Source organism: Motacilla alba, chromosome 8, assembly GCF_015832195.1.
Source record: "Motacilla alba alba isolate MOTALB_02 chromosome 8, Motacilla_alba_V1.0_pri, whole genome shotgun sequence".
NCBI classification, from domain to species: domain Eukaryota; kingdom Metazoa; phylum Chordata; class Aves; order Passeriformes; family Motacillidae; genus Motacilla; species Motacilla alba.
Window position 1 is genome coordinate 787,819 of NC_052023.1, and position 14,934 is coordinate 802,752.

Consider the following 14,934-nt stretch of genomic DNA (forward strand, 5'->3'; position numbering starts at 1 on the left):
GAGCCCAAGGGGAAGGGCGGGGGGTGCTTTCCCAGAGGGCTCAGGGGGAGGGATGCAGGCGCTGGAGCAGGATGCCAGGGAAGCTGCACACCCAGGAAGGTGCCCCTGCCCCTGGGGCAGAGAGGAGCTGGAAGGGCCCTTCCAACCCAAGCATTCCAGGGCTCCCTGGCGCTGGGGATGGGACTCCCCAGCTGTGACAGCTCTGGCCACCGGCCCCTGACTGTAGCTGCCCTGGCTCTGGAGCTCCCTGTGGATTGTTGTTGGGATGAGGAGGTTGTTCCAGGACCCAGTCCTTCTGAAACAGCCAGAATTCCGGGCGATTCCCATTTCCTGAGTTACATCAATCCTCATGCACCCTGTGCCCCCTCGCGGGGTGTCTCCATCCCAGCGCTTGGGTGTCTCACTCCTCGGTGACTCAGACACATTCCAGCCTCTCCTGGCCCATGGCTGCACTCCTGACATCCATCCCACAGCTCCCAATCCCCCGGGGCAGGGGAGGGCAAGCAGCACCTTCCTTGCCCGATTATTTCATCCTTCCAATGGTTTTTCCCCCTCCTCCTCCTCCCCCTCCTCCTCCTCCTCGCATTCCCCAGTTTGTCATTTCTGGTGGCGCCTCACCTGCAGCAATTCCCCGCGGTGGATCAGCAGCTCCTGCCCACTCCCGCGCTGCTCCTCGCCCTGAATTATTTTGGAGATCCCTGCTGGTGGCAGCTCCTGTCTCTGATTTCCCCATTGTTGTGCAGAACCCCCGAGCCAGCTCATCCCAGAAATGCCAAGGGCTCGGATTGCCCCTCTGTGCTCCTGCTGGCTCTGGCTCCCAGGGAGCCACTGCCAGTACCCATCCCCAGAAATCCCAGAGCAGGGCTGCTCCCACAGCTCCCTGGCTGGGGATGGGCTCTGCTCCCAGGGGATGAGTGGTGGGACAGGAGGGAAAAGCCTCGGGGAGGTTTGGTTGGATCTCTGGGGAAAGGTGAAGTCATCAAGGCATCAAAGTCTCCCTCATCAGCCCGTGGAATGTTGTCCACAGCTTTTTGCCTCCCTGCCATCCCAGCATGGCTCCTAGAGTCCTGAAACTGCCTGGGTTTCTCCTGCTGCTCCCTCCATGCCTCGGATCTCTGGCACTGCAGCTCTTCAGGTCCTGCTGGTGGGAAAAGCTTCCAGGCAGAGCTCAGAGCCCCTGGCAGGGCCTGAAGGGGCTCCAGGAGAGCTGCAGAGGGACTGGGGACAAGGACAGGACCCAGGGAATGGCCTCCAGTGCCAGAGGGCAGGGATGGATGGGAGATTGGGAACTGGGAATTGCTCCCTGTGAACTCAGCCAGTCCAGGGGAAGGTGTCCCTGCCCATGGCATGGAGCTGGAATCACTGCAAGGGATTCAAGGTGTCTTCCAAGCCAAGCCATGCCAGGACTCCCTGGTAAAACAGGCTGTGCTCCTGCAGCCCCACTGGAGCAGGGGATTCCAGGATGAGGGAGCCCAGCTCCCTCTGCTGAGTGGATTCCCATGCTTTTATTCCAGTGGGCTGGCAGGAAAGTGAACAGAGCAGGCGTGCTCACATGAACAATCCGGTTTCATTTTAATGCAATGTTTATTCACAGACGGTTTAATATTAATGGTAAATTGATCTCTGGAATTTTTTTCCCCATCAAAAATTAATGTGATGCACTCTTTGCTTTTGTGCATGGAAAGCATCTCCCAATTAATTGGGAGATAACCACTGGAAATCCAACACTGCCACTCAGCCAGTCCCAGGCCATTCATTTCCTTAAGTGCACGAGCACTCCATGAATAATTAATAATGATTAATAGTGGTATTAAACTATTACTGGTGGATCAGGAGAGTGGAGCAGGTAGCAATTTGTGATTTACAGCCAGGAAACAGTGAGGAATTTGGGAGGGAATGAATCCCTGTTTGAGCTGGGTCCTGCACACCCTGTGGGTGGGTGCATCACAAATGTGACTTCACACCTACGTGGCCACTCAGGTGCCACCTTTGGGGCTTGGAGCATTCCCAGACTTTTCCAGGGACCTGAACAAACCCTTCCCAACTGGGTCTGAGGTGGGAGTTGGACACTCTGGATTCTCTGCCGTGAGGGAGGGGGGAGAGGTGTCCCAGTGCCGTGTGGGGAGTGACACAATTCCTGTGGGGCAGAGCCAAGGGAAGGGGGAAAGGAGCTTTTCCCACGGCAGTGGGGCGAGGAGCAGCCCCACAGCCTCCATCCACGCAGGATCCACGCTGTCCCTGGAGAACAGCTCCGTGCTGGGCTGCTCTGCACCAGGCAGGAACGTGCCTGGGCTGACAACATTAATATTGATTAAAGGGTTTATGACTAAGTGTGAGGAGGAAGCAGAAGCCTGTGCAGAGCTCGGAATAATTTGGAGTGGTTATTTTTGGTCCAGGATGAGATAATGGATTTACACCGAGCCAAGGGCCGGGTGCTTCATCCCATTCCCAGACTTTGTGGCTTTGGGGTCCAGAGTATCCCTGGGCACACCACCCCTGGGTCTCCCTCCATCCCCCTTCCCTCAGGAGCAAACAGGACCTTGTGCAATTTCCACTGCCCCTTTCCTGGAGCTTTCTGCCTCATCAGCACCTCTTGGATCCGTAAGGAAACCAAGAGAAGCTGGAAAGAAATTAGTAAATGTAATTAATCAGGAAAACCTTCTCCAAACCCTTCTTTCCATATGTTTGTTTGCTAAGCCATGGATTTTCCTTGGATGTTCTCACGCAACCAACGCGCTGAGATTAAAGAATTGTTCAAATATTCATCTGGACAATGTGAAACATCCCAGCCTTCCCAGTGATGGCCTTGGGAAGCAACGTTTGCACTGCTGGGATCCCAGAATGGGCTGGAACTGGGAAGGACCTTGAAGCTGATCTTCACCCGCCCCTGCCATGGCAGGGACACCTTCCACTGTCCCAGGCTGCTCCAAGATCCACCCAAGCTGGCCTTGGGCACTCCAGGGATGCGGAGTCGGAGCAGACCCACACCTTTATCCCTGCGCATTCCATCCTTCCCACCACGGACCATCCCATCCATGCCATCCATGGCCTCCTGGAGGGAATTGCTGCTCCATGGGGTTGGGAGCCAAACCCCTGCCCTTGGCCTCTCCAGGCCGGGATGGCAGGAATTCCATCCAGCCCCCTGGGACTGGGAGGGAAAAGGCAGCGATTCACACCTTCCCCCCGCTGTGACATTCCTCAGAGGAGCTGCTGTGATTTTCCCTGCCCCTCGCCCGCTGTTCCAGGGGAAGGAGTCTCTCCTGCAGGAGAGCCGGATGATTCAGCGGCGTGGAGCTCTCCCAGCCTCCCCTGTCTCCCTCGGTTGTCAGGGAGGATGGGCTGAGCTGAATTTTAACAAACCCACTTCCCTGCAGCTCCTCCAGCACCAGCAGCGAGAAACGAGCAGAGGCTTGGAGACATCCTGGGCACGGATCACATCCCACTGCGGGAGCTGCGTCCTGTGCAGATCCTGCTGGGAACCTCCTGCTCTTCAGCCCATGGAGATCCTCTGCCCTGGGCAGCTCCTGCTCTCTCCATGCAACAGAAAAGGGATGTGAAAGGCATTTTATGCACTTGCATGTGTTTGGGAACAAATCCTCCTCCTATAAATGTGTCCTGGATCCCTTTGCTTTGGAGTTCCTGAGATTCAGCCCCTGAAGGGGCTCCAGGAGAGCTGCAGAGGGACTGGGGACAAGGAGGACACAGGGAGTGGCTCCCAGTGCCCCAGGGCAGGGCTGGATGGGAGATTGGGAATTGGGAATTGTTCCCTGGGAGGGTGGGCAGGGGCTGGGATGGAATTCCCAGAGCAGCTGGGGCTGCCCCTGGATCCCTGGCAGTGCCCAAGGCCAGGCTGGACACTGGAGCAGCCTGGGGCAGTGGGAGGTGTCCCTGCCATGCTGGGGGTGGCACTGGGATGTCCCACCAGAAATCCATCCAGGATTCCATGAGTCTGTCACGTGCAGATGGAATTTTGGGAATTCCCTGTGGGAAGGGGTTGCCATGCCCGCACTGGATCCCCCTCATTCCCAGCAGGATGGGGGAGCCTCGCTGGAGCCCCACGGGATTCACCCCCTAACTGAGGGATTCCCTCCCTAAGAGAGGTTGCAGAGCCCAGGAGGGAATTCTGTGGCAGGGCTGGATGAGCAGAGAAGGAGGTGGAAGTGGAGGCTCCCACTCGTCGTGCTCCCCGGCCTCGTGCCAGCTTGGGAACAGGGAGCTGATAATGCAGGCACCAGCTCCTTCCACAGCCACTGCTATTTTTTCCTGCAGAAAATAAATTTTTTAGGTTTTTTTTTCTGCAGTGTCTGTCCTACAGCATGGACAAGAAAGGTTGGCTATAAATTATGGAGGGCTGAGTCCTCTGTGGAAGGGGAAGGAAAATCCAGGGAGCCGCAGGAAGGGGAGCACAGCAGCAGCCTGGATGGATGGGGACGAGCCAAGGGAGATGGGGATCCCACCAAAGCATTCTCCTGGCTGTGGGAAGAGCTCCTGGGGCTCTCTGGCCGGGCAGGGAGCAGCCACATTCCACAATCCAACCCCGAGCCTGCCAGAGGCTCCGGAGCCTTGCCAGGGCAATGAAAAATTCAGCAAAGGCAGTTGGAGAGAAAGGCAGGATCGGGGAGTTCTTCAGGGTGGGAAAGACCTCCAGCATCACCGAGCTGAAGCCTTGAAGCAGCAGCTGAGCACAGAAACTTTAACTGGGCTCTGCTCGGGGAGGAGGAGGCAGGGTCCTCCTCCCAGCTCCTTCCCCAGCTCCGCGGCTGGATTCGGGACATGGGAGAAGTCGGGAGCATGAATGGAGGAAAATGCGTTTCAGTCGCCTGCGGGGGAGCTGAACAGGTTTTGCTTTGGCCAAACAGGGAAAGAGCAGGGCTGGGCAGAATCCATAGCTCAGAGCAGCCCCTGAATCCCGGAGGAGAGGGAGCTCCTGGGATTGAAGGGGAATGTGGGGACACATCCGTGCTCTGGGACAGAGCGGGATCCAGCACGGGGACAAACGCACCCTGGGCTGGCCAGGAGGAAGCTGTGCTGTGTAAATGTGAAACCCAGCGTGAGCTGGCGGATCCAGCAGCAAACTTCCATGGGATCTGGAATCCTTTCCTTGCTGTTTTGCCACTTCCCCTGTGAGGAGCAGCCCCGTCCCTGCTTTTCCAGCCACAAAGCTCCCTGGCTCCTGTTCCACCCTCGGGCTCTGGCTGACAACGAGCTCGCCCCTTCCACGTCCTCCTGCCATTCCCTGTTCCCAAGTTTTGGAGCCCTTTGGAGCCAACAGAAGGGTTAAGAACATTCTTAAGTTGAACTCTGGGACTTCCCAGGAAAAAAGTCCCAGCCCTGTGTGGCTGGCAAAAAGGAGGTGGAGGAATTGGGCTGGGGAATTATTTGCTCATCCCGGTTTCCCTCACCTTTCTCCATTTAGTAATTCCAGGAGCCAGTCCAAGGGGAGCTGCTCCTGGAGCACACAAAGCCATCACACCTCGCCGGCTTCCAGCGGCTCCTGAAGTTCCCTAATTCCAGCCTCAAATCCCAAATCCTCCATCCAACGGAGGGCCAGAGATCCTGAAATCCTGCTGCTCCAAGTGAGAGGAGCCCTGCATTCCCAAAGAGCTGCTGGGATGGGCTGAGCCTCCCCATCCCACACGGCTGCACGTGGGCAAAGCCGAGCTCTGCCTCTCCACTGCTGCATTCCCGATTATTTTGACACAAAAGAGCCTGGGGTAGGGACAAATCCATCATTCCTCTGGATCGTTTCAATGTGCGAGTGGGATTTTTCATAGCCAGGCCTCTCCAGCTGCATCTGCCCATTTTTTATGACGTTTTCCCCATTTTCTGGAGCAGGCCTATCAATTCTGTGCTGCTTCCTTCCTCTTGCTTAATTGAAAATGTCACTTCTTGTGTTTAATGAGAATTTCTGCCCTGTTCTAACCCTGTCAGAAGAGACTTTATCCCAAATCCAGTCCTAAAAACCCACTGCAAAAATTTCTGCTGCCATAAATCCATAAGGGATTTGGGACAGCTACCGGGGCTAACAAGGATTTGAACCCCATGTGGGAAAATTACAGCTGTTTTTCCAATTTCTGCCCATCTTTTTATTAATTCCATAAATTTTCCTTGTCTGCCAGTGCTGCTCTTGGCCTTGCCCAGGGATATTGAGCCCCAGGAAGGGAAGGCAGCTGGAGAAGCAGAGGATGAGTGGAGCCCTCATCCTGGAGGGATTCCAGAGCCCTGTGCATGTGGCACTTGGGGACACTTCTTTTCATTTTCTTTTCTTTTTTTTTTTTTTTTTGGAAAGATGTGTGGAAAATCTGGAAAACCTGACCTGCAAACCAAGGCAGAGTGAAAACAAACATCTCCTGATGTTGCTGGTTTTGGGGGTGATGGGAGAGCAGCAGTGGGGATGGGAGGGAGGGAGGGAGGGAGGGAGGGGAGGCTCTGATTCACAGTTCCTCATCCCACAGTGTTTACAGCACTTGGGCTGGGAAAAATACCTGTTCCCAGGAATGCTCCTCAGTAGGCTTGGCTTTCTCCTCGCTGCCATTGCTTAGTAACAGCTCTATTTTTAAATGCTAAGAGGGTAATAGACCAAAAAATGGGAGTTTACTCCATTTCTGATCCTGCAGGCACTAAACCCAGCGGGATGGGGCCGTGGGGATGCAGGAGCTGGGCTGGGAGCTGTGGGATCAGGGCCAGCAGCTGCCCACACCAGCCTTCAGCACTTCCAGCTGGGTGAGGAAACGCCAGAGTGGGAAATCTGTGCAGTGCTCAGCTCGTGGGGATCTCCTGGAGAGGGCATGCTGTCCTGGTGAGGGGCGGGATGTTCCTGGGGCAGGGGGGTGTGGATGCAGGCGGCTGAGCCTGGCAGCAGGAACAGGGGAACCTCCTTCCTCAGGGGATCTGTCCCAGCACCACTTGGGAAAGAAATCCCAGAACCCCAGACTGGTTTGGGTGGGAAGGACCTCAAATCCCACCCAGTGCCACCCCTGCCATGGCAGGGACACCTCCCTCTGTCCCAGGTGCTCCAGCCCCAGTGTCCAGCCTGGCCTTGGGCACTGCCAGGGATCCAGGGGCAGCCCCAGCTGCTCTGGCAATTCTACTCCAGGGCCTGCCCACCCTCCCAGGGAGGAATTCCTAATTCCCAATCTCCCATCCATCCCTGCCCTCCTTCAGCCCAAAGCAAGCCTCCAACAGTTTCTGCCCAAATACATTTCCAGGAGTATCCAAACTTGCTGAACTCTGATTTGGAAAGCAGCTTGTGTGGGGATCACCACCTCTTCTCCCACTGCCTGGATCCCACAGGGCTGCACCAGGATGGCTGAGGCCACCTCCTGCCCCTGGCATCTCCCTCATGGAAAACATCAGGATAAATGGCATCACTTATCCTGTGCCCATCCACTGAAGGTCATGGAATTTTATTCACTTCCCTGGGCTTTTCCATGGAATTTTATTCCCATGGAATTTTATTCACTTCCCTGGGCTTTTCCATAGAATTTTATTTCCATGGAATTTTATTCACTTCCCTGGGCTTTTCCATGGAATTTTACTTCCATGGAATTTCATTCACTTCCCTGGGCTTTTCCATAGAATTTTATTTCCATGGAATTTAATTCAGTTCCCTGGGCTTTTCCATGGAATTTTATTTCCATGGAAATACACGATGGAAGGTGTGCTCCGGACGGGGTGCTGAGGGTGGGAATGGAGATCCCCGGGGTGTTTAAACCAGAGTGACGCTGGCAGTGAGCCCCGGTGGAGGAGAAGCCCGGCTCGGTGCTCGTGTTGTGGCCGCGAGGGGAAGTTTGCTCTGGGATGTTTCTGGAGCTGCCCTGGAGCTGTCCTTGGTGCCGCTGCTGTGCCAGCAGCTCCTCCCCGCACGCACGGGCTCCACCAGCACGGAGCCCTGCAACAGGGGGTGGCAGGGGACCTTGCAGATGTCCCAGACCCTCAAAAACCCATGGAGCTGATCCACGGCCAGGCACCGACCCCAGCAGAGCCAGGCACCGTCCCCTGCCGTGGCCACAGCAGCCCACATCCGGCCCAGCGGATTGCCCATCCCTGTCTGCCCTTTCCCGCCGGGATGGGCAGTGCTGCGGGGCTGGGAGCTGCCCGGGGCTGCTCCCCCTCCCAGCCCACCCCCACGGCCCGCGCTTTCGTTTGAGAGGCAGAGAAAGCTCCCTTCTCTCACAGGTCGGAAGGATGTTCTGGGATTTTCTGCTATCAGGACAACTCTACAGATGTGTTAGAGAGTCCTTTTTCCCAACCCAGCTGTTGAAGAAGGAGTCAGGACTCTTTGGCTGTCATTCTCAAGGTTGTTTATTAATTGTTATCTAGAACATTTTCTGTGTGGCCTGCCGAGATCTGTTCAGCAGCTCAGCCAGGGGCACGCTGCCCTCCCACGGGGCTGGTGCTGTCCTTTATACTAAAAACTACGTGTGCCATATTTACAGCTCTGTTCCCACACCCATCACCTGTGTCAGACAGTCAGCTTCTACTCTGAACCAATCTGAAAGTGCCATCATCACCCAAACCATGGAGGCCAGGAGGAAGAAGGGCAGGGCACGCCCTGATTCCTGCATCCTGGAGCCTCAGCCCCCCTGTACAAAGTCCCAAACCCCCATGTACAGAATCCTAAAACTTTTCCCTTCACCCTGTGATCACCACTGCTGTGCCATCTAAACTTGTGTGACTTCTAATTCTTCATACAGAGTTGGTGATTTGCTCCATGGGCTAGGATCAAAACCCGACGTGTCTTTGGCTGCTGCCAGGGTCTCAGAGCGCCCTGCCCGGGGCTCGGGCCATCCAGGGCAGCCAGAGGGGTGTCCTGGGTTCCGACACGATGCGGCAGAGGGGATGGAGAGCCCGTTCCAGCGCGGGTCCAGCGCGGCTGTGCTCCCGCTGCAGCGCCTGCAGTGTGCTTGTGCCTCTCGCTGCTGCAGAGTGCAGCCGCTGCAGCGCGGCAGGAACTGCCTTCCTCCGAGCAGAGGCTGGGCACACGCGGAGCAGCCCCGGCTCTGGCAGCCCCGGCAGCAGCAGCCTCTGCGGCCGAGCAGCGCTGACTGCCCCCGCTGGCCGAGCGGCCGGCAGCGACCTTCAGCTGCTCTTCAGACGGCCCTGCCCGGGCTGGGGGCGGCTGGGAGGGGGTGCTGTGGCTGGAAACAGAGGTTTAAATACTTTTTGTAGGCCTGGAGAGCTCAGCTGCACCAGGGAGGAGCTGAAATAGGAGGGGAGGGCTCTGTGCGCCACCTGATAACTGGAAGATGGGAATTGGATCGGGGATTCTTCTGACAACATTCCTGAGCCCTTTGGCCAGCACTGGGCAGCCCAGTGGCCCCCAGGATACTCATGGAATCAGGGAATCCCAGACTGGTTTGGTCAGAAGGACCTTAAAGCCCTTCTCATTCCAGCAGGGACAGCTCCTGCTGTCCCAGGGCACGTCCCAGAGCAGGAGATCGGGATGCTCCCAGCTTGTCTCCTGAATTCCTTTGTCCTTTTGATGAGAGAAGGAACAGGGAGCAGTCTGATCTCCCTGGCTGTTACATTTTATAACAGGTTTTTAAAGTGCTTCCAGATCATAGAAATGGAATAATTTCAGTGTCAAAAGAAGAAATTAGTTGTTCCAGTTTTAAGAGTTACCATTTTCGAAGGTCCAGCCTGATGATGTCATCGCTCCACAAAAAATGAACCTTTTCCCAAATTACCTTTACTGCAGGGATGCAAACATCCCAAGTTATTCCAGTGTCATGCTGATGAACAGCTCCAGGAACTCCTCATGGACAGTGACACTTATCCATCAGCTGCACACTGGGGATGAGGGGGGAGGGCAGCACCCAGCTGCTTTTAGGGTTTCCGTGAAGACTTCCCTTCCTTTTCCACCCTCGTTTTTCATCTCCTAAATTCTGCCTCAGTCAAAATTCCCGAACTCGTGGACCATTTTGGGCAGAGCCTGCCCGTAGCCATGATATTTTATGAAAATCCTTTTGTCAGGATTTTCTTCTCCTAAAAAGCTGAGGGGCCTCAGGAACAGATGAGAACAAATTGCTGTCTGCTGCTGTGGGATGCAGCCGGTGCTTCCTCGGTTGGTCAGTGGGAAATGTTTCTGCTTGGTGGCCAATCCAGGGGGCAGCAGCTCTCGGACTCTCTGGGAGCCACAGAACTTTGTTACTCATTCCTTTCTGTTCCTGTCTCGCCTTCTGATGCATCTTTTCTCTCTGTTCTTTTACAGCTTTAGTGTGGTTTTTAATATAATAAATATCCTAATATAATAAACCAGCCTTCTGAAACATGGAGTCAAGATCTCTCCTTCCCTTCACCAAGTCCTGGCTGCCCTGAAGACCACAACATCTGCCAGGTGCCTCCTGCCCCAGCGCTGCCACCCTCTGCCAGCTCCCAGCTGGACCCTTTGTCACCATCCACAGAGGGTGACCTGAGCCCCCCGTGTCTGTGGCACTGGGGCCGTGCCTCGTCCCCTCCTCTCAACCCCACAGCGAAAGGCTCCAGAAATGGAGATCAGCTGTGGCTGGGAATACTTCAAGTAGTGCTTGACAGGACTTGGTGAAACCAGAGGGAAAAAAAACAAAAATTGGGAGTTCTAAAGGGAAAATGTTCAAAGCTGTGCAGCTCCACCATTTATTGAACAGAAGGAGCTGAGTCCTTGAAACTCTTCCTTCTCTCCATGGTCCAGACTTTAAAAAAATGGGGAATAGAAATATCTTTATTTCAGGGTTATCTATGTGCTGCTTTGATTTACCCCCCGTCTTCCCAGCTGGATTGACCAGACCCTTCTGAGCCCAAACCAGCAGAACGCTGCTAGGGAACACATCCAGCTTTCCTGGGAAATTTGCTGAAAGAATCTCATTCTTCTAAACCTTGCCTTGGCCAGGCCCCCAGCAGGAAAGGGGCTTTTTATAGGAGCTGAGCGGGGGAAATGCACGGAAGAGCAGCGGCAAAGCCCAGCTTAGGAACGTGTTCCACTGACCAGCTGGAGCTCTGCCTCAGCAGAGCTCAGGGATGTGCTGGCATCCACATTTCTCACTGTTCTGGCCTGCTCTTTGCTGGCCTCGCTTTTCCTGTCTCTGCTGGAGCCGGTGGAATTGCTGTGAGATGATGGGAATTGAGGAGTTCAGTTCCACAGCTCCAGCCTTGCCCTTCCCAGCTCCTGGCTTGGGGGGGTTTGGTTCCCACCTCCCTCTGTCCTCCTGCAGCTCCCCCGGCACATCCCCGTGTTCCTCCCTCTGCACGCTTGCCTTTTCAGGGAAGAAAATCTCTGTTTTTTCATTAAGGACTCAGCTCTTCCAGGGGGTTTCCAGTTCCTTCGTGCCCTTCAGAATCTTGGTGCTTTCCAGGAGCATCAGGAAAGGCAAGAACTCTCAGCTGTAAGAAAAACTTCCTATCTCGCGCTGCTGTGGATCTCCTGGAGACAAATTTCCATCTCCTGCCTCCCAGAAGCTGTCCCTGTCCCAGCTGACACTGGACACCCCCCACGTCACCCCAGAATCACTGCATTGGGTGGAAAGGGACCTTGAATCCCATCCAGAGCCACCCCTGCCGTGGCAGGGACACCTTCCCCTGTCCCAGGTGCTCCAGCCCGTGTCCAGCCTGGCCTGGGGCACTGCCAGGGGTCCAGGGGCAGCCCCAGCTGCTCTGGGCAACATCAAACCAGGGGATGTGTGCTTTGAGCACAGCAAAAAATGTTGGTGGAAACATTTCCAGGCCTGATTTGACTTCCCACTCGGAGATGGAGAGCGTGGGGGAGGCTGGGAGCATCCCCAGAGCTGCAAGCAGAGAGGAGAGGCCATCAGCGGCAGGGATGATCCCCGTGGAACAGGGCTGGGGAGCTCGCTGCTGGACAAACCCTCCTGTGATCCTCCTCCAGCTCCCTGCTGCCAGGCAGCTTCCACAGAGGGCAAGAGCGGGGTGCTGACCTCACCCAGCACAGAGCTGGGAAGCCACCGTGTCACCCGGGCCATGCCGTGTCCCTGCCAGGCCTGCCAGCACCCCTGGGTGGCACTGGCTGCCCCAGAGCCCCAGAATGGCACACGGCAGGAGCAGGGCTGCCTTTGCTGCCTTTGGGAACGAAGAGTGGAGCTGAGCAGCTCCAGGACTTGCTGCTGCCGCAGCTGCTCCCAGGAGCAGCCGGCGAGGCTGCAGGAGCGCAGCCCGCGGGCAGGGATGTGCTGGGAGGTGTCCCTGACACGGCAGGGGTGGGACCAGGTGAGCTTTAAGCTCCCTCCCAGCCCAAGGCGTTCTGTGTTTCCAGGAGCCCCGGAGGGCTCCCAGGGTCGCTCCAGGTCGCGCACAGACACCGGGCACGGCGGGACAGGGACACGGCTGTGTCCTGCTCTGCGCCGCGGCGGGTGATGCTCCCGGGGATGGAGGGCAGCCAGGACACCCCGGGCACGATTCCCCGTGTCCCCCGGCAGGTTTTAGCCCGTGGCCCGCGACACCGCAGCCCGCAGGGGACACTGAGCCGTCCCCACCGCCGCCCGCGCAGCTCCCGGGAGGCTGCGAGCCCCTTCCCGCACCTTGGCCGGGGCGAGAAAACTGCTCCTGCCGCGGCACGGGGGCGATGCGGCGGCCGGGGGCGGTCCGAGCGCGGCCCCGGGGCCGTGGCTGGGGGCCGGGGGATGCTCCGGGGCCGCTCCGCCGGCGGGGCGCCCCGTCGGCACCGGGACGGGCGGGGACGGGCGGCACCGCCTGCGCGCACCGCTCCGCACCGCACCTGCCCGCGGCGCATCCCCCGCACATCCCACACGGCATCCCCCGCCCCGCATCCTCCCGCACCGCCCCGGGGGGGGCGCGGCCGCGTCCCGCCCCCCCGCACCGCCCCTGCGCCGCCGCGGAGCGCAGCGCGGGCGCGCAGCGGGACCGGACCCGCCCCGCCGCCGCCGCCGCCGCTTTGTGTCTGGGCGCCGCCCGCGGAGGCGGAGCGGGCCCGGCCCTGGGCTCCGCGGCGCGGCGGGGCGGGCGGCGGGACAGCCGCGGGCAGCCCCCGGCGGCGCCCGCGCAGCCCCCGCACCGCGGCTCGGCCGCGCATGGACGCGCGCTCCCGCCTGCACCGTGAGTACGCGGGAACGGGGCCGGGAGGGGCCGCAGCCCCCGGGGATGCCCGGGCCGCCCCCGCCGCCGGGCGCGGGGAGGGAGCGCGGGGCGGCTCCGCCGAGGACAAAGGAGCGCGGGGAGCGCTCGGTGCGCGCAGCCCCCGCGGCGCCGTGACGGCTCGGGCGCGATGCCGCCGCACCTGCCTGCCGCGGGGGTCGCGCTCGGCGCGGCTCCTGGAAAATTCTGCGCCCTTGGCAGCGCCGGTGGAGGCGCGGGGAGGTGCGGAGGAGGCTCCCTCCCTCCCTCCTTCCCTCCTTCCCTCCTTCCTTCCCTCCCTCCCTCCCTCCCTCCGCGCAGGGACATCGCCGCCTCCCGCGGTCCCGCGTGGCGCTGCCGCTGCGTCCCTCGGCCGGCCCCGGTTCTGTGTCCGGCCCCGGTTCTGTGTCCGGCCCCGGTTCTGTGTCCGGCCCGGCCGCCCTGCTGCCCCGCCGGGTGCTCCAGCCGGGTGCCCGGGCTCTGGGGGCAGCGGGGCGATGCGCACCGGCTCACCCCCGCGCTGGGCAGCGCTCGGAGCTGCGTCCCCCGGCCCCGTGTCCGTGTCGCTGCCGAGGGACAGCGTGTGCCTCGAGCAGCGAGCTGGCTTTGCTCGTTTTCTCAGGGAGGCTGGGCCGGGGAGGGTCACGGACGGGGGAGCCCTGTTGAAAGTTCCTTGGGGTCTGGGAAATGGAAACGGTCCGATGGATATTTTTGCCGTGCCCCTCATTCCATCTAAATCCCTTCCTTCCGCTCCTGCCCACCGGTGATTTCCAGCTAAAAGCTCCGGCCACGTGCCGTGGGCTGAGGTGCCTCTAACCTCAGGTGTTCGAGTGGGAATAATCCTGAGGAGCAGCTGAAATCCCAAGCGTTTCCCTCAGCGCTCCACCGGCAGAGAAGTGACTTAATCCGGTGGCTTTTGCTGTTCCGCATCTGCTCGCTCAGCTCCTGGCGGAGGAGGAGGAGGAGGGAGGAAGGGAGGGATGCTCGCCATGGCAACCTCGCGGCGCAGATTGCAGCCACTCCGGGGAAGTAGCAGGACTTGGGAAAGGAACGGGAGCAGCTGAGCTCGGGAGCGGCGTGGCCGGGGCTGAGCGGGGCCTCTCGGAGAGCGCGGCCCGGTTTCGGGAGCGTTCCCGGCGCCTCGGTTCGGAGGTGTGGGTGTGGGTGTGGAGAGGGAAGGGGCCTTCGGGGAGGTCACGGAGCTTCCTCTGCGTGCAGCCGCAGTGAGAGGAGGGCTCTTCATCCTCCGAACACCGCCAGTTACTGTGATTGTCCCGAAATTCAGCGATTTTATCATCCGATGCCTTGCCGTGCCGCGTTACCTTGGTGTCCCCGTGAACTTTAACCTTGGCCTGTGTTCCATCTGTAAAACTTTTCCTTGGATAAAGCAGCGGTTTTATTTTTTTAATTACCTCACAGAGGAGGAGCTTTGCTCTGTGCTTCTGTTACAAAGCTGATGTGAAATCCCTAAAAAGGGGGGGTTGGATCACACTGATTTTTGCAGTTGCTGGAGTAACAAAACCATTCCTGGGTGCCGGGTGGATCTGAGGAGCTGCAGCTTGGGAGCAAACGCTGCAGAGAGCTGGGCTGGAATCCCTGGGAAGGTGCTGCCTGCCCAGCAGCAAATTCCCCATTCCCTGCACCTGCAGGAATTCCTCAGTGCTTCCCACAATGCATTAAAAATTGGTTAAAGTTTTAAATCCCACACAAAGGATTTTTAAAGGAAGCTTGGCCGCTGCCCCTGGAATATTTCAAGGCAGCAGCACCAAAAATTCAGATTAACCACCTCTGAGGTGTTTGCATCTGGACGAGGCTTTGCTGGGAGCGTTGATCCTAAAGCAGAGACCCCAGGGATCCCAAACGCAGCAG

At 58.3% G+C, this 14,934-nt stretch overlaps 1 protein-coding gene across 1 annotated transcript in view; it reads left to right on the forward strand.

The window, feature by feature from the left end:
- Positions 1–12,989: 12,989 nt before the first annotated feature.
- LRRC7 (leucine rich repeat containing 7) overlaps positions 12,990–14,934 on the forward strand; it is a 103,848-nt gene continuing 101,903 nt past the window's right edge. Inside the window, exon 1 of the mRNA XM_038144327.1 lies at positions 12,990–13,047. Coding sequence (XP_038000255.1) covers positions 13,023–13,047 — 25 coding nt within the window. The 5' untranslated portion in view covers positions 12,990–13,022. The remainder of the gene's footprint in view (positions 13,048–14,934) is intronic.